The 24,019-nt window shown below is 41.4% G+C and overlaps 1 protein-coding gene across 1 annotated transcript; it reads left to right on the forward strand.

Annotated features, from left to right (window-relative positions):
- The first annotated feature begins 4,463 nt into the window (after positions 1 to 4,463).
- Positions 4,464 to 22,142, forward strand: LOC101163142 (alpha-tectorin). Its single transcript, XM_023949212.2, has 14 exons — positions 4,464 to 5,655; positions 7,896 to 7,972; positions 8,089 to 8,208; positions 8,282 to 8,561; positions 8,664 to 8,894; positions 18,343 to 18,563; positions 18,649 to 18,920; positions 18,988 to 19,107; positions 19,908 to 20,092; positions 20,175 to 20,335; positions 20,513 to 20,764; positions 20,856 to 21,015; positions 21,087 to 21,189; positions 21,257 to 22,142. The coding sequence occupies exons 6-14, from the start codon at positions 18,415 to 18,417 to the stop codon at positions 21,346 to 21,348; spliced, it is 1,494 nt and encodes a 497-aa protein (XP_023804980.1). The 5' UTR covers positions 4,464 to 5,655; positions 7,896 to 7,972; positions 8,089 to 8,208; positions 8,282 to 8,561; positions 8,664 to 8,894; positions 18,343 to 18,414; the 3' UTR covers positions 21,349 to 22,142.
- Positions 22,143 to 24,019: the final 1,877 nt, after the last annotated feature.

The following is a 24,019-nucleotide window of genomic DNA, read 5'->3' on the forward strand; positions in this document are numbered from 1 at the left end:
AGTCATTCTTGAAATATTTTTCCCTGAGCTCTCCATGTTTACACAAACCTGTGTCCCAGTTGTCTGCACATCACAGCCGCGTTCAGGTCGTTCCAACCAGAGTGCCCCCAGTCTCCATGGAAATAAACCTCAACTCGCCCTTCTTTCCTGCTGCTGCCACCCACCAGCCGCAGAAATAAACCTAATTCATATTCATGTCTGATCTGGAATTCTTTTCAGTAAAAACACAGTTTACGTTCAAAAATCTAATTTTTTGATAGAGTTTTAATCCTGAAGTACACACTTGTGGAAGGTGAAATGACCGACACCTCCTTGTTCTCCTGACTGGATCTCCCTCTGCAGCGAACCCCAACGTCTTCACTGTGGGAGCAGTCGGTCCGTCCCGGGATCCCGTGACGACATCCAGAGGGGAGGTCTCTGATCCTTTACAGTGGACGTCGTCCAGGAGAATCAGCCTTTGCCAAATAACTCATCTGTGACGACCTCTGCATGACCCCTGGAAGTGCAGAACAACTTCAAGTCTGCTTAGATATTTGGTCATAAGAAAGAAAAGTAATCTTATCAAGGAAGTTTTTCAGGATCAAAATAATAATCGTTTAAAAAAATTTGGATTGCACTGGGATGGTTTGGACATGTTGAAAGAATGGGAAGGGAGCAATTGGGGAAAAAAGTAAACAAATCTGATGTGAGTGGAGTGAGAATGAGAGGAAGACCACGAATGGGATGGACAGAGGGATGACTGTGGTGCAGGGGAGAGAGGCTGCTCAGGACAGGGATGGATGGAGAGAGTTTGTGTATGAATGAATGGATGGGTGTGGCAGAGGTCTGGTCTTGTGAAGTGGCAAGGGGAAACCAGCCTTGGCTGAGGCCCTGCTGTGGAGGTGCCCACACTGGGCTTTGCAGCTGACAGTGTGGTGTGGCTTAGACCAGGCCTTAGACCAGTCACACACACACACTGAAGGAGGAGGGTGTGGGGAAGAGAAGGAGGGAGTTAAGAATGTGTGCCCTGTCTAGGCTACCCCACTTTGGTGGGACAATGCCTGGGTATATAGATAGATTAAAAAAGTTAGTCTTGTTGGCTAGAATTTTCTTCTTAAAATAAATTTTTTCTTACCAAAATGTCAGATTTTATTGTGGCTTTTTATCATTTTTAATTGAATAATTTTTGATTTTTCATTGTGTATGGTTTAAAATCAGCATTGGAGGCTCCAGAAAAGTTGGGATGAGGAAAAAACGTTGGGAAAAAAAACTGTATTTGCGTACTGTATATGTTGGCATTACATTTTCTTCTTGTATTTAACAACACTAAGGGGAGCCGGTTTAACTCATGCTGGTTTGTGGCGCCTTCCGTCCGTGAAACCAGGGTTCAACTCCAGGCTGCTCCCTGTTCCCTTCTCTACCTCCGTGCCAGTTCCAAGCCCAGTTTGAGAAGGTTGCGTCAGCAAGGGCATCTGGCATAAAAACATTGCCAAGTTTACCATGCGACTCGTTCACTGTGGCAACCCCTGATGGGAGAAGCTGAAAGAGGGAGAAGGGGAGCCAGGTTTGCAGCACCTTCCAACTGTGAAACCAGTGTTCAAATCCAGGCTGCTTCCTATTCCCTTCTCTGCTTCTGTGCCGGTCCCAAGCCCAGACAAGTTGAGAGGGTTGCATCAGGAAGGGCATCCAGTGTAAAACATTGCCAAGTTACCATGCAACTCATCCTCAAAAGAGAGGTTGTTTCACTGTGGCAACCCCTGATGGGAAAAGCCAAAAGTGAAAGAAGATTTAAGAACACTAAGAATTTCCATTGGTAGAAGAAGAGAACTGGACTTAGTGACCCCTCCCTTTTGCATTCTAAACAGGAAGTACTTGCTGGTCACAGCAAGCCAAAAGCCCATAGATTTCTATAAAGAAATACCAATGGATTTATGTGGATGAGGGCGATGTCAGCTTCCTTATGGTGGCATCAAATCTATCTCCACTCATCAGCTCCACCTGGAAAACGGTGAGGACACAATCAGACCTATTTCCTGTTCTTCAAACTTGGACGAATTGACACTTTAGTAAGACGACGTTGCTGTGCTCACCTGCACTCTGCAGCTCCCCTGGACAACGTGGGTGCAGGTTAGGACATCCCCAAGCAGCAGAGACAGAATCTGTTTACCCTGCGAGGGACATCGATTCTCAGAAGAAGAGTGGAATCTAATTCCACTATTCTAAGGAAAGCAGCAGTTCAAACTACAACACTTTAACATCAGTTGACTCATTTTATTACAGAGACACCAACCAGAGGATTTAATTGTTTGAGAACTTTTTTCTCATTTAACATTTTTGCAGCTGGTGTTTGGCTTAGAATTAAACCAAAGTCCCCTTCCAAGTTTTATCATAAATTTGTGCAATTTCTTAAAACATTAGACACACAATTCTGTGCAACTTCCAAGCTTTCCAAACATTTTTACCTCATTGTGGCCTCTAATTTTCCCTTTCTTTGTTGTTTTTACTTAAACTTTCTTCCTATGAAGCTCCAGAATGATTTAACATAAAACAAAAAAGAAGAAAATTTCTAAAATATATGAATTAAAATACACCTTTATTTTTATGAGAACCATGCAGTTTGGAAAAAAGGCAAACCAATAATCAAACTACATGTCTTTATTAAGGTACATATTTTATTTTTAAGCATAAAAAGCTTTGTGGTGGCGCAGTGGTTAGAGCTCTTGCCTCACAGCAAGAAGGCCCCCAGTTCAAGTCACCGCTGGGGGTCCTGGACCAAAAAACATCAACGGGGAACCTTTCTGTGTGGAGTTTGCATGTTCTCCCCGTGCATGCGGGGGCTTTCTCTGGGGACTCTGGCTCCCTCCCCTGTTTCATGCTTCATAGGTTCATTGGTCAACCTAAATTGTCCTTAGGTGTGAATGTGAGAGTGCATGGGTGTGTGATTGTGGACACTCTACCCTGCGACAGACTGGCGACCTGTCCAGGGTGTCCCCTACCTTCATCCACAAGTGGCCAGGATAGGCTCCAGCAGCCCCGTGACCCCGAAAGGGAAAAACGAATTAGAAGATGAATGAATTTCTTTTTAATAACAAAATAGTGTTTTAATTAGAATTAAAGATGATAAAGCAGGGCATTATAACACACAGACACAGGATAGTGTGACCTTCAGTAAAAAACTTGTGTTCAAATTTTGATTCCTGTTGTGCAGTAAAGCAAGAACTGTCTTCCCAACGAGATGAAGGGTCATGTGATGTTTGAATCTCAGACTCAGAACCGACTCATTTAGGCAACTTTCATTGAAATAGATTGATAATTGTACCTATTTTTATAGCACACACAAACCGTTTCATATTTGATTTGCTTGTATTGTTGTTTCATGCAATACTGAGGTAAATAAAGGATGATATATTTGTTGGATGAGTATCTTTTTCTCTTGACCTGGGATCGTTTTTCATTTCTCTGAACACAGGAAGAAGCGGTGGAGGTTTGTCAGGTTTTGTGTCTTGTAGCGGTACAGCAAAGGCCTGGTCGTGGGCTCATGTCGGTCAAGGTTCAGTACCGATCCTGCTGGATGCTGTGAAGAGTACCGGCAATGAGATCCTTCTGGATCAGTGTTCCGATGGCGACTGGGAGCAGCACAACGGTGACCACATGGAGGACGCCGCGGTCTCCTGCAGCCCTTACACGGGTACGCACAGACAAACCTCTAAATATATCTCTTGGGCATCAATAATCATCCCATGTTGCTGCATGTTTTTGTTTGTAGATATGCAATAGTAAAAATAACAGCATTGTGTCTATAAACTATGATCATAAACATAAAATCAAAAGTAGATGTAAAAAAAATATGAAAAGTGATCTTTATATCACCACATTTTTAAATACTAAACTTATAAATAAACTCTATAAAATACCTCAAAACATTGAAACTTAGTGTTCTTAAATATAATTTAAAAAATGTAATGCCAACATATACAGTACACGAATACTTCTTTTTCAACGATTTTTCCTCATCCTAACTTTTCTGGAGCCTCCAATGCTGATTTCAAACCATACGCAACAAAAAGTCAAACATTATTCAAGTAAAAATGAAAAAAAGCCACAAAAAAATCTGACAATTTGGTAAGAAAAAAGGTCTTTCCAAGAATTTAATTTTAAGAAGAAAATTCTAGCCAATAAAAAAACTTCCTTGATAAGATTACTCTTCTTTCTTATGACCAAATATCTAAGCAGACTTGAAGTTGTTCTGCACTTCCAGGGGTCATGCAGAGGTCGTCACAGATGAGTTATTTGGCAAAGGCTGATTCTCCTGGACGACGTCCACTGTAAAGGATCAGAGACCTCCCCTCTGGATGTCATCACGGGATCCCGGGACGGACCGACTGCTCCCACAGTGAAGACGTTGGGGTTCGCTGCAGAGGGAGATCCAGTCAGGAGAACAAGGAGGTCTTCAGTTTCTGCAGGTGTGAACTTCAGGATTAAAACTCTAATGCGAACTAATCTAATCCTAAACACTGAAAAAACTGGAAAAGTGAGGTTGTTTGTTTAATATGAACAAATTATGTTTACCTTCGAAACATGTTACAATCTTGAAGATCACACTTGATTTCTAGCAGTATTACATCTTTTTATTACGACAAAGTTTTAGGGCCACCAAAAAAAAGTCATATTATGAGATTCTAGATTAGATTTACAAGAAAAAAACTCGTAAATTTACGAGAAAAAAAACAAACTTTTACAAGATTAAAGTGAAAGTGAGCATACAGAGCAGCAAGTGAACGCCACGCAGCAGAGCACACCGACTAAACTCAATAAAACAGGTCAGCTGAATGTTTATTGATAACGTTCCAAATGTTTGGCAGCTCATTTGTTTGATTTACAATAATTTATTGTTTTATGTATTGATGGGTGTTTTGCAGGATCTCTTCATCCCGATGAAGCCATCGGTGTCCCTGCAGCTTTCCACTTCAATCCTTTCTTCCTCCACCAAAGACAAGATCTTTATGTTTATTCAAAATTCTGTTTATTGTCTATCTATTGTCATTCCACACATAGTATTTGCAGAGAAATACACAAGTGAGACGAGATGTTTTTTCTCACTAGCATGACAGAGCAAAGAAGCAGCAACAATAAAAATGGCAATAAAATAACAGTCCAAGAATAAAAGAAATAGCAAAAAATAAGATAAATACAACATTACATGAGTGAAACAAAATAAAATAAAATAATGTGAAACTTCCATATGATTTTGAGTCGTCAAATAAAGCTTCACAAAAGGCTCCGAATATTTCTGCCTCAAGCTAGGCTCTGATAAACGGAAAACGTTGTTTTTTTCCTTGTTAATCTATGACTTTTTTCTCGTATGTTTACGAGATTTTAATCCTCGTAAATGTATGACTTAACATCTCGTAAATTAACATTTATGACTTTCTTTAGTAAATTTACGACTTAAGAGTCGTAAACTGGCCCTAAAACTCCGTCGTAATATATTTAAATCATGTTGATAAAAAATGAAATACGATTCATTTCATTCATATGATTTACGTTTTGGCCTTTGCCCCTTAATTTTGGACTGGTAAACCCCGTTATTGGAGAAGCATTCCAGGAGGAGAAACGTTGCAGTCAGCCATTTTGGAGAAGCTGCAAGCACCTGCTGGCTGGAGGAACTTGTGAAAGGTAAGTTGAATTTACTCTAACAACTTAATTAAGGGAAGTGGTAGACGTCATATTTCTTAATGTTGTTAGTTTTCACGGGGAAAAGCGTTTTAGTTCACTTTTTTTTATCGTAGTCATCAAGGTTAAGGCCATGCGCACCACTTTTACCATATTTGCCCCTGCCGGCCGCAGCCCTCCCCTCGACGACTAGTTTAGGGAAGTGGGAGACGTCATATTTATTAAAAATGTTGTAAGTTTTCACGGGGAAGAGCGTTTTAGTTCACTTTTTTTTTCTGTCGTAGTCATCAAGATTAAGGCTAGTATGCGCACCACTTTTGCCAGATTTGCCCCTGCCGTCCGCAGCCCTCCGCTCGACAACAGGTAGCACCCTAGGCATATTTTTTGCTAGCGCAAAAAAAGTTTTTGAAAGCAATAAATAAATATATATATATCTATATATAGATCTATATCTATATATAAAATCAAAGCAGAATAAAATATTATTGAAAAGCAAATATTTAATATTTTCACTTGCAACTTTAACTTAGAAAGTATGTGTGCGACTTAAAACGTTTTGTGTGCAACGTGGTGGCAGAAATATCACTCCATGTTTTACACCCTCTCTGTATAGTAAACGCGCGAAGAAAGCACGCGGGGGTGGGGTGACCAACTTGCAGCTGCAGATGACGTGAACAGGTGTCTGACCCTGAGAGGGAAAGCAGCAGAGGGGCGGGGCTTAGTCATCCCACATGACTACAGACCCTAAAATACACATTGCTGCCTCCAAGTTAGATGATTGTTTTTTATTTATAAGATTGTGTTTTAATGGGTTTACTTGGTTATTTAAAGAAATAAGAGGAAAAAATATGGGAACGAATCTGTGCTAAAGTGAAGTTGTTTAAGTCTAGGGACCACAAGCTACAAATTTCTAAGGTCCAGAGATACATTTTGGTTTTCACAAATGATAAGAGTTTCCAATTATGAACACAGAAACAAAAAAGTAGCCCAATAGACTTAAAATTGAGCAAGTTATTAATATTTTACGTCAAGCTGATTGCCTTGTTTTGCGGCTAGAAAACAATGGGAAAACTTGGTAATCACAGCTAGACACATCAAGGATTTTCGTCTCTTTTAATACCACATCTTCCCTCTCTGTGCTCTAAATCAGTGTTTTTCAACCAGTGTGCTGCGGCACACTAGTGTGCCGTGGGAGATGGTCAAGTGCGCCATGGAGAAATTGCCCTCATTCACTGATCTAAAAACATTTTCCATCTCCAGGAAATCAGCTCTTTGTTCATCCAAACAGGCCCTGATAAGCCCTGAGTAGTTAGGAATATAAAAGATCTTAAAATTACTTTTTCTTTGTGTTTATTTAATTCTATTAAAGACATTTTGATAAGAATCACGGTACCGCGATTTAGCTGCAGCTATAACTGTGTAAGTCCCGCCCCTTTAACTGTCTCTGCCAATCATTCTTCAAGACTTAATCACATGTCATCAGTCTGACCAATCAGAAGTGGTTAAAGTCTTCACTTCCTTGTTCTTAATTCTGCTGATAAAGTCGCTCAGTTCTAACAAAAATACCAGCTAAAGCTCGTCTTTAGCTGGTGGTTCATCTCTTAGAAAAAAACAGCCGCAACTTCCTGCTTTTTCTGCCACAATTATCACAAAAATCCACGTGAGATTGCGGGGGAGGGGGGGCTGTCGATCAATACAGACCATGAATTTCTGCTTTTTTTTTTTTTTGGGATGCTGGTGTGCCGCGGGATTTTTGTCAGGGTTAAAGTGTGCCGTGGCTCAAAAAAGGTTGAAAAACACTGCTCTAAATACCATCAATTTGTAACACGACATGGTAAAAGTGATTCTGAAGGTTTTAATAGTTTTTAGAGAAATGTTCATTTAATGTTATACCATGGTCCAGGTGAATACTCGATTCTGATTGGCTGCTGGGTATGCTTTAAGTAAGGGTTAATGGCCGACGAAGTATGCATTATCACTTTTTAACGCACGGCGTGGAAGCCTGAACCGTCCGACGCGAAGCGGTTAATGCATACTTTGTCGGCCATTAACCCTTAGTTATTCTACAACGTATCAGAGCCTTTTGGAGTAAACATTGAACAAAACAAACAAACTGTATGTCCAAAATGAATGCATATTTTAAAAGTAAATGATGTATTCCTTTCTAGAAATGTTGCCAAAATAAAAATTAGTCCTCAAAATATCTTGTTTTGTGGGATTGTGTTTTGTGACTGCTCCCACAGTGAAGACGTTGGGGTTCGCTGCAGAGGGAGATCCAGTCAGGAGAACAAGGAGGTGTCGGTCATTTCACCTTCCACAGGTGTGTACTTCAGGATTAAAACTCTATCAAAAAATGGGATTCTTGAAGGTAAACTGTGTTTTTACTGAAAAGAATTCCAGATCAGACATGAATATGAATTAGGTTTATTTCTGCAGCTGGTGGGTGGCAGCAGCAGGAAAGAAGGGCGAGTTGAGGTTTATTTCCATGGAGACTGGGAGGCACTCTGGTTGGAACGACCTGAACGTGGCTGTGATGTGCAGACAACTGGGACACAGGTTTGTGTAAACATGGAGAGCTCAGGGAAAAACATTTCAAGAATGACTCGTGTCTCCCATGCCTCCTCCTCAGTGGCAGAGGACTACAGCAGGAGGCTTTGGTCAGGGGAAAGGACCCCTCCACCTGGACCAGCTGAGGTGCACAGGGAAGGAGGAGTTCCTGGGGGAGTGCCCCTCTCTGGGACGGAACATCCAGGGCTGCAGAGGCAGGGGTGAAGTGTGATGCTAAACCCCACGAGGTCTTAGCAGGTGTCAGTGGGGCTTCAGTCTCAGAGGGAGGGCGAGGGGCCCCTCTGCAGCAGCACACTGATCAGCCCCTGCTGGAAGCTGACATCTGCGTTCTGCTTCAGGAGGTAAATCCCACGCTTCCTTCTGTATCAGTTATGGGAAAAAGCTGCTCACTCAGACTCAGCTCCTTATTAATTTATGTTTTTAACCCGAACCTCGTCCTGCAGGTTTAGCAGCGATCCCACCATCCATGTGGTGAGAGTCAGGGCCTTGGAGCAAATGCTGACACCTGAGCGGCTGGTGCTTGACAGGAAGTTCAGGGGACAGAGCGGCGGTCACGACCTGCTTCACGACTTGCTGAAGCTGCCTAGCACCAAGGGTCACTGTCTGACCTTTGACCCCAACACCAACGCAGCCTGTCTCCCCAGTACTGATGGGGCAGAAGAAGGAAGAAGCAGGTAGGTTACCTGTTTCTTGTGTTGTCATGGTTACCACTGGATGGGCAGGACCAGGTAAGAATATGACAATTTAGTGAAAAATAACACAAACTCTTATTTTTCTTTAAACTGAAAATTAATTTAAACAAACCCCACCAAGATAAGGTTCAAAATGATTGAAATGATCAGTTTTTGCATAAAAATATGTCATAGCATATGTTTGAAACAAAGAAAAAATAACAATGCCTTATGAAATATGTATAAAATATAAATTAATTAACAGCACCAATTCGTTTATATTTTCTTTTAACTGAAAATGAATAATAAACCACCAAGATAAAGTTCAAAACTATTGAAATGATCAGTTTTTTGCATAAATATATCAAAGCATTTTTTTAAAGATTAATAATAATATATTTTATTTAAAAGCGCCTTTCAGAACACCCAAGGACACTGTACAGATTGAAAGAAAACACAATAAAATCACAACATGTTGAAGACAATAAACAAGTTAAAACAATTTATAAAATCAGTTACAAGATGAAAAATTGTGATCAGGGAAAGCAGATTTCAGTCTGGATTTAAAAATTGGAGTCGATGTCACAAAGGTCTGAGGGGGAGAGAGTTCCAGAGTTTGGGAGCAGAGTGGCTGAAGGCACGGCTCCCCACGGTGACCATACGGGCGGAGGGGCGGAAAGCTGAAGGGAAGGAGAGCAGCAGGTCAGGGTGGAGGTGGGACTGCTGGGGGAGAATTCTGCAAAGACAGACAAAGTCCAGATCAGAGGAGTTTCTACCAAAGTATGAAGAGAAAAATCAATGATTTCTATCGCTAGAGGAGACATCACGTGATTCCTCATGGGAGGAGACAATGAGTTATATCGCTAGAGGAGACCTGGGAAGCCTGGCCGACGGTGGCGGAGGGCGACGCCATCTTGGTAAGGTCGACGGCGCCCACATGACGATGATTTCTATAGCCTTTGGTGGCATCTAAGTAGCTTTTATATAAAATATATATATATATATTAGGGGTGTCACGATTTCGACTTTAAATCAAAATCGATCGAAATGAAGTCACAGTCTCGAACTTCCAATTAAAAAATGGAATCGTCGATACTGCCGCGCCCCCATGTTGCGTCCGGTTACTTGCCAAGCAGAAAAAAAAACACTTGTGTTGAAGTGCTGCGAGTCAACCTCCTCTAACAGCCGCTCAAAAGATAGCATGGCAACTGCAGATGCAGGAGACCCATCGACAGAACTCGAATCACGTCCCCTTTCACTGAAGTCGCTGGTGTGGAAGTATTTTGGATTTCCAGTGAGTTATGTTGAAAACTTTCGCGTTGAAAAAAAAAACCCAACAGTTTGCAAGCTGTGCTATGTGCGTGTAGCATATTATCTCACTGGCAGCATGACTAACATGTTAGGGCATCTCTGCAGGCACCACAAAAAGATAGATTTATCTGTGAAACCAGTGCTTCTCAAATAGTGGGGCGCGCCCAGATGCGATGCCAGGGGGGGGCGCGCAGTAGCAGCGGTTTAAGGCACAGGTGCGCAAATTTAACGGGGTCGGCGGTGACTTGGAAAAAAATCCGCGCCCCTGTTGTTTTCTTATTATCTGTTCTATCAGAGAGTTTGTAACAGCCTGAAACAGTGAACTGCCGTCCCTGCAGCGTCTCCTGTCACACGCGGCTGGCCTGTGTGAGAGAATGAAAGGGGAGGGGTGGTGAGATCCGGCTGAGAGTTGGAACGCGCATGCGGAGAGTTGCCCAGATCAGGATCATCGCGTGCCTTTAGATTACTTGGCTCATGCTAATAACACCATTCTTTATTAACTATTGTAGACATTTTGATGATGTCTTTATTTTCCATCAATGTATTCCTTGCCTGCCTGTAGTTTATTTGGTGTCAGTATTTCAGATAAAGACAGCAGGTAATTCAGGAAAGCAGCTGCACTTTATGAGATCATAAATAAGCAATCCATCATTTAGAGAAAAAAAATCAGCACAATGTTTTTATCTGTTTCTTCAGATGAAAAACTTTAAATATATTGGTGCTACTGTGTTAATGTTTCAGATAAATTTAAATTTAATATTATTTATGGATTGAAATATTTTTCTCCGCTTCAAATGGTTCAGTTGGTCAAAATGTTTCTAGTTTAAATAAGAACTGACAGATTTTTTTATTTTAAGCTTTTCTTCTGTTTTAGACTGGAACAGGGTTTCTGTGTGGCAAAATAAATGTTATATTTGTTGAAAGTATTTTTTTTATTGTTAAAAGATACAATTTTAGTTATACTTACACAATTTTTATAGATACTAACCTAATACATTGTCTCCGGGCGAGTGTGTTCGGCGTGCGTGTGTGGTGGTGGGGGTGAGGTAAGGGGGGGGGGGGGGGGGGGGGCGGGGGCGAGAAACCTTTTCTTTTTCCTAGGGGGGTCTTGCAAAAAATAATTGAGAAGCACTGTGTTAAACCAACAACTACACAAACTACTCTTCCGTCTTCATTTGGAATTAAACTTCCAAGCAACTCAACTGTGCAAATGCAATTATGCGTGCGGTAGGAGTATTCATAGCCGCGGACATGCGACCTTATTCGGTGGTGGAAAACTCCGGTTTTAGGCATTTAATTAGCGTGCTAGAGCCACGCAACGAAATCCCAAGTATAACGCATCTCACAGCTACGGTGATTCCCTCCATGTGCAATAATGTAAAAGAGAAAGTTATTGAAGTTCTCTTTCCATATTCCTCTTTAAGAAGAACTTAAAACTGCAAAATTGTTACAGTTGTCTTGTGTTGTTTTATTATAAAAAATGTTAATGTTTTTGACAACTCAAAGAGAAGCTCTAAACAACATATCCATCTTTAGGAAGAAGATGAAAGAATGAAAAAATACAGTCATCATTCTCAGGGGATAAGAAGTAGTTATGAGTGTGGTATATGTTCATCTGTTCGGAAATAGCTTAAGACACTTAATTGTTGAGAGACTATGGACATGTCTGTTTTATTGTTTTTGTTTGTTTTGTTGTAAACTTGAATGTCATCTTTTGTGAAGAAGACTGCACTTACAAAAGAGATCTTTTAAAAGAGATGGCAGTTTATTTTAAGCTTTCAATTGACTAAAGATATAAGTTATTGTTACATTGTGTTGTTAATAAAAGTTTTAAATTTGACCATGTAGTGTGGTACATTGCAAACAGAGGTCAGATATTATATTGCATGAAAGTCTAGTTTGAAAAATGACAATCTGGGCTTTAAAACGAATAAATGTAAAAATCGAGAATCGAATCGAACCACGACCTTAGAATGGAAAATGCAATCGAATCGAGGATTTGGAGAATCGTGACACCCCTAATATATATATATATATGTCCTTCGATACCAATATTCAACAGCAACGAAACCTACTCAGATCTCAGTACTTCTAAACATCTAATATCAACTGCCTCATATGATGGAAATTTAAAATACTCTTTAAACTTGAAGCTATCTTTATAACTACTATCTTTACACAGATTTAAATATATTGGGGTTTTTTTTCTTTGGTTTTGATAATTTTTGCTTAAAGAATATAAAATACAAAGACTGTCATAAAAATGTAAAATATCATATCAATCCCATGGAAAAAAAAAATTTTTCAGCTTATGTCAGTCTGTTCTGTTATGAGTGAAAGTTATAGTGTTTAATGAATGTGTTTTAAATCTTCTGTTAATGGACGTTTTTGGAGACCTCTAGCGGTCGCGCCAGGTACTGTTAATCAACACAATAAAGATTTGAATAATCTTTATTAAAAAGTGAACATGTAGAAACGAATGAAGCCCCTGCAGCATTAAAAGAAAAAATTATAATAATTACTTGTCAAATTTTATGCCTTCCTCCTTCGTGGACTAATTTCTTCGATTTTTGGCAGTGGAAACCCACACAATGGACTGGCATTTTGCAAAAAATGTGTTCACATGCATGCACTGCGGCAGTGACTTGACCTCACCAAGATGGCGGTGCCCTCCTCCCATGAGGAACCATGTGATGTCTCCTCTAGTGATAGAACTCATTGAGAAAAATCACACAAACAGAAATTGTAAGACCCTTTTTTTCCTCGGTTCTCAGGAGGATGTTACACTCTTATGTTACAACTTACAAAGTTGATTTTACATGATAAAGGCTCATTAAGGAGCACATCTGTGTCTTTGAAAGCACTAGTATACTCCTGTTAACACATCATCAGAGACTTAACATAGACATCAATAATTTAAAATGAATGTTTACATGACGCATTTTTATTCTGATCTTCATTCCAATTACTTTTGTCCAGGTAAACGCAGCTGAGGCATCAACATCCCATCACCACAGCCAGCCTTCAGCTCAGTGAACAGAGGGTCAGGCACTTACCTCCAGAAACATAATATGGACACCACTGCTGGTGTTGTGGCATCCTCAATATCTGGGATTATATTCCTACTTCTAATAAGGAGGAAGAAGCACCCTTGACTGGGGGGGGGGTGATAATCTATGAGAGCAATGGACACAAATCCATTTTCCTGTTGTTCAATTTTGATAGCTATTACTACACTTATTTATTATATATATTTAATATTATCTTATTATAATCTGAATGTCAGAATCCAGCTTCTGCTCAGATAAACATCACTCATCATATTTACCAGCCAGTGACGTGCAGTCAGGAGAGGCAGGTGAGGCTGTGCCTCACCTGTCATTATGGGAAGAAAAGAGAAAAGAATAATCCAATTATTATATTTAATCAGTAATTTGTGCTTTGCAGTCATTTTCCATTTAAATGTACCATATTTGGGTGTTTTTTCTTTTCAAAATCGCTGAATTTCCGCATTTGCCGTTCAGATACTAAGAAGTGACGTGCGATGAGGCACCAGCCCGCTGAGCCTCACCTTGGATTGCGCAATACCTATGCAGTCAGACGGCACTGCTGTCTCTCTGTATGTCGGTTCAAGCACTTGTACTATATGAGCTGAATTTACATAATTTAGCAGATGTATATGATGTACAGTGTTTGTTTTTATAAATAACTGTATGTGAGGGACGTGTTTCTTGTGCTGAGCGCTAAACGCCGGCAAAAAAGCCGCTGGGTGAGGCCAGACATTCTCGTGCCTCATGTTAGGGGGCGCCGGTGAGCCCTGCGATTATGACGCTAAAAAATAATAGAAGAAGTGATAGCAAGCGGCAAGTCATTTTCTTCAGAAGGAGCGGCGTATGGACTTTATTTACAAGTAAAGGTAAGACGATAATAAGGTTTGTGCTTTTTTCTATGCTGCAGTTTGTATATGAAAAAAAAACATGTTGAAATGATATTTTAAACAAAACACGTTAATTGTTGTCAATCAAATGGTGAATAAGTTACTCAGTATGGTTCATATGTTTGTATATCTGATGACGTCAGTGCCTCACCAGCCATTAACCTCACCGCACGTCACTGTTACCAGCGGCCCCCCCGAGAATTCTTCCTAAAAGAAAAGAGGGAGAAGCTGCAGTGAGTAAGTTCTGAACGGTCCTCACAGACACACTGACCAAACCACAGTGGGAGCTCACGGTAGTGAAGGCGCTGTGCTGTATTCTGTTTTGTCTGAGGGACCGTCTCCCACTCACTATCCCCATAGTGACATGCATGCAGGGAGGATTGCCCAATGCCAGGACTGCTTGGCCTGGCCGCACAGCTGGGGAGCTGCAGAGTTGCAGGATGGGCAGCTTCATCTGTGGAAGACGATGAAGACAATGCAGATCTGAGCAGATCCTAGACACAGCTCCCACTCCCTCAGTAAAGCCCAGAACATCAGCAGAGACAGCTTCCACCTCGGATATCACCTCTACTGCCCTCTAGGTGGCGACACAGATCCTTTTCAAACAAGAACAAAGAGACAGCTTTCCTTCCCCAGAGTGGTCTCAGCCCATGACTGTATGAGAGAACTGGACTTCGTGACCCCTCCCTTTGCGTTCCAAACAGGAAGAGCTCACATTGTCACCGATGAATTAATGTGGATTAGGGCGATGTTGACCTCCTCATCCACACGTCTGATGGTGGCATCAAATCTATATCCACTTTTCAGCTCCACCTGGAAATCAGTGAGGACACAATCAGACCTATTTCCTGCTCTTCAAACTATGACAAATTGAAGTTTTAGTAAAACTACGTTGCTGTCGCTCACCTGCACTCTGCAGCCCCCCCGGACGACTTGGGCAGTGGTGATAATATCACCATCATCTGTTATGATGAACCCAGTCCTTGTGGTCCAAAGCACCTTCCTCCTGAAGAATAGAGGTCTAAAGAGAGACGAAGGGGACAGCAGACCTAAGAACAATATTTGAAAATAAAGAATTAGTTATTTTTCACAGCTGCAGTTTTGCATATGTATGACAACCATATTGACAAGCGGCCCCCCTGAGAATCCTCCCTAGAAGAGAAGAGGGAGAAGCTGCAGTGAGTAAGTTCTGAACGATCCTGACCAAACCACAGTGGGAGCTCACGGTAGTGAAGGCGCTGTGCACGATGACACTGATGCTTCCATGCAATCTTCTCCCGCTCACCATCCCCATTGTTACGGTCCATATGTAGGGTGGAGGGTTCCCGAAGGCCAGGACCGTCTCCCCTAGCCGCACAGCAGCAGAGCTGCCAAAGTGCAAGATGGGCAGGGGAATCTGTGGGAGGGCGATGAAGACAACGCAGATTTGAGCAGATTCTTGACACCACCTACTACATCAGAGAAGATCTCTGCTTGGTTTATATAAAGCGCCCACTCCCTCAGTAAAGGCCAGAACATCACCAGAGACAAACATGTCAGGACGAATTGACATTTTAGTAACCTCTGGAACACACGTACAAACACCACTGCTGGCATTATGCCATCCACAATGTCTGTAACATCCTTGTTCCAGCAGATCAAGGGCTTACTGGGGTGGGGGGGACAATCTATGAGAGCATTATTGATTATATCACAGTCATCCGTGATTATGAATCCTGTGCGATTATATCCCTACTTCTAAAAAGGAGGAAGGAGCTCCCTTGACTGGGGTGGGTGGGGGAATGAATATCTATGATCTTATTATTTATTATTATCATTATGTATTAATATTGATTTATTATGTATTTATTGTTATATATTATTGTTAACTTGCTATTGATTTATTTGTGATTAATAATATTATTGACATATTGAGTTATTCTTGGGCTTTGCTACATCATTTAAATTACATGTCAAAGAGATCTAAGACTTCTAAATGTTTATAAATTATTTTTTAAAATTCTTTGTATAACATTTTTATTTTTAAGAAGTCCTGCAACTATGCATTTTTCATTAAAGTTTAAGCTTTTAAGTCTGACTGTTTCTCTTATTTAACAACAACAAATTGTGTGTACATAATATATTATTTAAGTAATTATATCTATGTATAAATATATATAAAAGCTACTTAGATGCCACCAAAGGCTATAGAAACCATTGTCATTTGGACGCCGACGGCCTCACCAAGATGTCTTTGCTCTCGGCCAGGCTTCCCAAGCGGGCGTGTCTCCTCTGGTGATAGAACTCATTGAGATAAATCCACAAAAACAGAAATTGTAAGACACTTTTTTTCCTCTGTTCTCAGGAGGATGTTACACACAAAAAGTTAATTTTACATGATAAAGGCTCCATAAAGAGCTCATCTGTGTCTCTGAAAGTACTAGTATACTTCTGTTAACACATCATCAGAGACTTAACATAAAGATCAATCATTTAGTAAATAGAAATCCCATTTGGTAACAAAAAATAACAAATTTAGAAATATTCCTGTTTTCAAAACTTTAACAACTTTGCAAAATGAAACTATATCCAGTATCTGGTTCTAAATCTCTGACACAAACTGAACTTATGTAAGGCATGAGAAATAAAAGGTGTTTATTTTGCATTCTTAATCATCCTTTGTAAATGGATGCCAACACCTTTCACCCCAATACTCAAAAAACCAGGATTAGAGCCCTCAAACCACAACAATTTCCGCCCCATTTCTAATCTTCCATTCATCTCTAAAATACTTGAAAAAACTGTTGCAGAACAACTCCGCATACATCTATCACAGAATAACCTATATGAACAATTCCAGTCCGGCTTCCGTCCCCTTCACAGCACAGAAACGGCTCTCCTAAAAATCTCCAATGATCTCCTCCTTGCTGCTGACTCTGGGCTACTCTCCATTCTCCTACTTGATTTAAGCTCAGCCTTCGATACAATCTCCCATACCATCCTCCTAGACAGACTGTCCGCCATAGGTATCAGAAACATACCTCTCAACTGGTTTCACTCTTACCTCTCTGGTCGCACCCAATTTATTCAATTAAAACAGTTCACTTCCCATACAGTTCCTGTCACTACAGGTGTTCCCCAGGGCTCCGTCCTGGGAACCCTGCTATTTATCATCTACCTTCTCCCTCTTGGTCAAATCCTCCGTAAATACAAGATTCACTTCCATTGTTATGCAGACGATACTCAGCTCTACATCTCCACCAAGCCAAATTCCTCTCTACCTCCCACTTCCCTCACTGACTGCCTTCTTGCAATAAAATCCTGGTTCACTACTAATTTCTTAAAACTAAACAACGATAAAACTGAACTTCTCCTGATCGGCACCAAATCCGTTATTAACAGCATCCAGAACTTCTCAATTCCCTTTGAAACCTCCTCCATTTCCCCCTCCCCTCAGGTTAAGAGTCTGGGTGTCTTCCTGGACAGCACCCTCTCCTTCACTTCTCACATCAATAGCATCACCCGGTCTGCCTATTTCCACCTTCGCAGCATCCGTCGTCTTCGCCCTTCCCTCAGTCCGCATTCCACAGCCGTTCTGGTGCACAGTCTTGTCACTTCCCGTCTGGATTATTGAAACTCCCTTCTTTTTGGTTTACCACAAAAAACTCTACGAAAACTACAGTATGTTCAGAACTCAGCTGCCAGAATTGTCTCTCAAACACCTTCCTCCCAACACATCACGCCTGTTCTGCAGCAGCTCCACTGGCTACCAATCACACACCGGATTACATACAAAATACTTATTCTGACTTTTAAATCCATCCACAACCTTGCTCCATCATATTTATCAGATCTTGTTCATGTGGCCATTCCCACCCGTACCCTCAGATCCTCCTCCTCCCTTCATCTGGATGTCCCCACTGCTCGCCTTGTCACTATGGGGGGCAGAGCATTCAGCTGCTCTGACCCCCGGCTCTGGAACTCTCTGCCTCCGGACCTCAGAAACATCGGGTCTATCTCACAATTCGCCAAAAAACTGAAAACTCATCTTTTCCAACTCGCCTATTCCCTCCGATGATTTCCTATTTCTGGCCTATTTATATGTATATTTTATTGTGCATTTGATTGCTTTTATTTTATTTTTATTTTCACTTTTATGTACGGCGACCTTGGGTTCCTTGAAAGGCGCCTAACAAATAAAATTTATTATTATTATTATTACAGGGAGGCTTTGTAGTCTTTAATGCAGCTGACCTTATTGTCCAATTTGATGGCCAGAGTACTCTATTGGTCAGAATGAGTCAGCACTATCAGAACAAAGTCAGTGGGATGTGTGGGAACTTCAACGGAGATCCTTCAGATGATAAAGTGAAACCGAGTGGCACACTCGCCCAAAATGACACTGAGTTTGGACACAGCTGGAAGTCACCAAGCAGTCAGCCAGGGTGAGCTTCTGAACACAAGCATCATACCATCATACAGTGTTTTATTGGTGCTGGATCAGACTATACATCTGTAATTTTTCTCCAGATGTGGATCCACTGATGAAATAAATGAAGATGGACACTGTCGTTTTTCACAAGAATACTCTAAACTCTGCAGCATCATCACCAACACCAGTGGTCCATTCAGTGCCTGTCACCTGCACTCTGACCCACAGCCATTTTTCTCTTCCTGCGTCTATGATCTCTGTCTCTACTCTCCAGCCAATGGCATGCTGTGTTCTGCAGTTTCAGCCTATGAGAAAACTTGCACTGTTTTAGGCTTGAACATCCCAGAGTGGCGCCCTGCTTTACACTGTGGTATGGCTCTACTATTATGATGTGTCCTTATACCATATGCAGACAATAACACCTATCATTTTCTCAGCCTTGTCAGATCCCTGTGAACAGCTGAACTGTGCAGAACATGAGTGGTGCGGGAAGAAAAATGGAGAGTACGGCTGCTTCTGCGATGAGCACCATCATAGACCAAACAATGAGAGCTACGGTGAGGTCAATGGGTTGATCAGGGGAGAATTTTTACTGAACTTTAATGCCCAGCACTATTGTTCTATCAATGTCATCTGACAGCAGAAAACCTGATATGAAAATGTTCAGCTCTGACTGTTAACAGGCCAGCAGGTGGCGTCCCTGATCTAATGCTGAGCAGCTTTTTCTGGTGATTGCACCAAATAATGACAAGAATACTAGAGATGACACATCTCAGAGTTATGGTACTTTATAGCATCAGTATCTACAGAATGCAATCCTGCAGACTGTGCAGAATCAGAATATTTTATTATCATTATGCGGTGCACAACAAAATTGTTTTCAGCAGCTCTTTTTCAGTAAATAATTGCACATAGAAATTTAAAAGTGCAGCCAGAGCATTGTCAACAGAGTAGTGACAGGGGATTTATTAAGATCTAAAAGATCTAGACATCTAAAAGTATGAAAAACAGAAAGATACAGTATCAATGAACTCTGCATCCATATGTATCAATGGATTTTTTTATTTATTCTTTGTTTTTGTCTTCTGAGAATTGAACGGCCTCTGTTTTCTTTGGAACGATGACTTAAGAAAACGTTTAAACGCACCTCAGCCAATGAGGCAGGACAGTGGAATGAGTTTTTGTTTTATTGTAGTTGCCCAGGAATGCCACAGGAACAGTGATGTGTAACGCTGTATTAAACTCTTTTTTGCCCTCAGTGATCTCATGGAATAAATGCTCTCACAGAAATCCCTATATGGCTTTGCAAATTGAAGTGGTAAAACAATTTCTTTTTGTGTCTTTTGGTGTCAAATAGACTCGTCCATCACCTGTGAAAACAGCTCAGGGACCATGTCTGTGTCCCGCTGCCAGCTGTTTGAGGCCGGCTTTCACTCCAGTGCTCTCCATCTTAAAGATAGCTCCTGCAATGGAACTGTTCAGAATGGAAGACTTGTTTTCCACTTTGACAATGAGGGTCATCTTTGTGGAACCGTTCTCAGGGTAAAACTTATTGGCTAACCTGTTATCAAAACTGACTAAATGGGATTGCCTTCATTAATTCCCTTTTCATTTTAATGTCCAGAGCAATGGAACCCATTTCATGTATGAGAACACCATTCAGGGGGATGTGGATACTCATGGAAGTATCATAAGCCGTCAGAAGAACGTCCATTTGCTCTTCTGCTGTTCTTACCCTCTGTCCCAGGCCCTGTCTATGGATGTGGGCATAAACCCTCTGGAGAGGTGATTGTACTGTCTTCTTTTTATGTCCATTTAAGAGACTGTTCACCCATCATCAGAACATGCTGAATCCATTTCGGGGTCACAGGGTTGCTGGAGCCATTTGATAGACACTTTTAGATTCTCTACAACATTTGATGTCATTTGATTTGAAGCTCTCTTTTGCCGTCTCTTTTACAGTGTAGTGAGGAAGAAGCTTCCAGCTGGTGTTGGTGTGTATCACATGAGGATGACCCCCTATCAGGACGCAGCCTTCCGCTTCCCCTTCACCTCTAATACAAACATAGAAATGGTGGTAGATGAAAGGCTTTACATTGAGGTGCGGACTGAAGGTGTGGATCAACAACAGATTTCCACTGTTCTGGACTCATGTTGGGCGACACCAGTCAACATTGCAAAATACCCTGTTCGTTGGGATCTCATTGCTGAAGAGTAAAGAATGACTTTTTTATCTTCACCAACTATCTTAAACATCTCGTCTGTGTATCAATCTTGTTTACTTTTTCTATCTTTTTTATTACAGGTGTCCCAATCCAGATGATGGTACAGTTGAGCTGGTACAGAATGGCATCTCCACAGTGGCTCGTTTCTCCTTCAAGATGTTCACCTTTACCAACTTCTCATCCATTTTCATTCACTGTAATGTCCACTTGTGTCTGTTGAGACACAACAACTGCACAGCTGTAAGTAAAACCTGTCAAAGAGAGACAGTATGCATTCTGCTGCTGAGAAACTAAACACTTTCTTCCTGCAGCATTGTTATCCTGGTCACCCCACGCGTTTCAGGAGGGACTTGTCCTATCATGACTCTTCAGCCATCTCAGTTGGACCACTTCATCTGAACCCACGTAGCTTAGGTAGAACACCTTGATCACCTTCCTATTGTAGATCAGGAGGAGCTTGACTTAACTTCTTTGTTTACAGGAAGGATCCAGAGCAGCAGTGCTCCAGGACAGATGACATCTGTCTTCACCCTGATCATTGTTTTGCTGACTGTCAAAATTCTGATCCAATGAGTTTAAAGAGAGCTGATGTGTTTACCAGCTCCCTTCTTAAATGTTCATTTAGGTTTTTCATTTGGGTTTGTTTTGCGTTAGCAATCAGGTGTTAGTAATAGCCTTGCATACGGAGGTAGGCTCTTTGTACTACACACTGGGGTCATAAGTAACTTACTGTGAATTTGAAGCTACTCATGAATAAACTCAAGCAATGGGCTGATGGGATACGATGGCTTTAGTGGGGTGTAAACTGTTTTGATGTATTGAAAATTTACGATAACTACTGTGTCTGTCAGTCAAAAAGCCTGTCAGTAAAGAAATCATCCTATGGTTATCTTAATTATCAAAGTATTTTACTTTAATAAATATAAATTACTTGTCTTTATTTTCAGATTTTCAGTTTAATAAAAATGCATCATTAATAGTATAACAACAGTATTGTTACAATAATATTAGTCCAGATTTTGAACTTGGAAGCTATACTTAAAGCTTAAGATACTATTTTTCTATTCTTCTATTAGACTTTTGTTTTCATTGTGGGCTGGAAGAGGATGACACTTGGATTGTTAATCAATATAAAATATAATAATAAATATGCTGCACAAAAGTCCAACATCTGCATTGAAGCCCTGATACATTTGTTCATCCAAACAGACATAATTTGTGAAAAAAAGAATAACCACCTTCTCTGTTTTATTAAAAATGGAAGTGTAATATTTATTAAAGCTTCATCTGCAAGAGACTCTTGAAAATGATGTTTTCAAACATGCAATATTAACAGTTCCCAAAATAAAACATTGTTCAGAGACAAAGTTGTGCATTGGCCTTTGTTATTGAAATTACATCCATACCTTTACAAGAAAACTCACACCTAGCTTCAACTGAACCCTGCTATAGAGAGCAGAAGAGTTTTTATGCTCTCCAAAACATTTCCATTATATGTTTGACATTTTCCCATTGTAACTGTTGTGCAGATTTTAATGATACATTGATTCAATTATAAAATGATGGAATATTTTATATTTCTACTGTACTATGTACAGAATGGTGTTGCAGTCTGTCCCACCACACCATGTAGACCACAGGGACATGCAGCCAGGGAGGGCAGGTGAGGTCATCATCCCCACCTGCCACCATAAAAAGTAAACTAATGTTAAAAAATAATGTGTTATAAATGTAATTTGCCTTATTCTAATACAGTTTATTATTTTTATCTTCAAAATTGCTTTAACTTGTCATTCGTTTACAACACAGGCTGCAATGAGAGGCAGTGCCTCACAGCAGATTGTGAAATTCTGTGCAAACTGGGTTGAATCATTGACCGTATGCGTAAACTGGACTGAGGGAGCTCTCCCCTTCGAGTTCTAAATAGGAAGTACCCAGTGGCACCAAGAAGCCAAAATCCCATAGAATTCTACTGAAGCTTACTGCTATTATGGTACTCAGCCATTATGTTTGTCAGAATAACTATTTTAGCTCTGTCACACTTCCTCAGTCCATTTTCTTTAAACAGTCAATGGGCGGAATGTGTGACTTTGGTTTACTCTGTGTATGCTAATAATCTAATTCTTTATTTACGTTAGTTGCTTGTGTGTTTTGTTCTCTTTTTATTCTGTCATGTTTTGAGTTTGTTTCCTGTTTTATTTCGAAAGGTTTGCTGTTTTGTTGTTGTTTCCAGTTTTACTTTGGTCCCCATCTGCCCTTTTTGTTGTCCCCTGTGTCTCGTTTGTCTCTATGTCATCCTCGCCAAGATGGCTGCTGCTACTACTGCCACTGTGTCTGTGTCTCCCTTGACAGCTTCAGAAAATACTGATACACAGATCACTTACCTCAAAAAGGATATCCAGAAACTCTCTGATGAGTTGAGGTCGAAAAATGATCTGTTGAACTCTTTGCTGGACATAGCGCATCAACAGTCCATGCATATTGCCCCACTGAAAACGGCCCTGGAAGATACAGTTCACTGGGACCCTGACATCTCGCCGCGGCCTTCCTTGAGCTCCACACCTAAACCGCTTTGGACTGAGGTGGTGTGCCGCCGGAAGAAAGCCTTGGACCGCGATGACCTCGTTCTTTCCAACCGTTTCAACGTCCTGTCAGGTCCAACATCTGATGACGTCCTGAAAGCGGCTCCTCCACTCCGCGGGAAAAACCCTCGCCCGGTCGCTTCTCGGACTGAGAAAGAAGGCCACCCGGCATCTGGAGGCCCATCTTCCGCTAAACGCCGACAGCTCCTGAGAGACGCAGTGAGTCGACGCCCTGACACCCGCCGCGGGCAGAACGAAATCCATGTCACCTCGGGATCCAAATAATGCGGGCTCTTCATCTGCGGTTGCGATCGGGGCGTCGGGTCCAGGGTTGGCGGCGTCCCCCCCTGCGACAGGTGTCGCGGCCTCCACCGTCACCTCTCCTCTTCCTGGTGTCTCACCTGCCTCAGCGGCCGCTACTCCTCGCCCACCAGGTGTATCGCCAACTCCCGCTTGTCCTCCTGCGGCGACGGGCCCGCTTACTTCGGCGGCCAGATCTGGCGGCAGTGGTGATCGCGCTGGCTCCTCCTTCCCAGGAGGTTCATCGGACACCTGCACGGCGCGGAGCTTGCATGTTGTGGGTGTTTCGGCCGCTGATAGCTCTCCTTCTCCCAGTTTGGCATTGAGCCATCATCCATCCGCCCCGGCCCCAGCCCAGTGTG

The sequence above is a fragment of the Oryzias latipes genome, chromosome 19, assembly GCF_053564925.1.
Source record: "Oryzias latipes strain Hd-rR chromosome 19, Olatipes_Hd-rR_3.1".
NCBI classification, from domain to species: Eukaryota; Metazoa; Chordata; class Actinopteri; order Beloniformes; family Adrianichthyidae; genus Oryzias; species Oryzias latipes.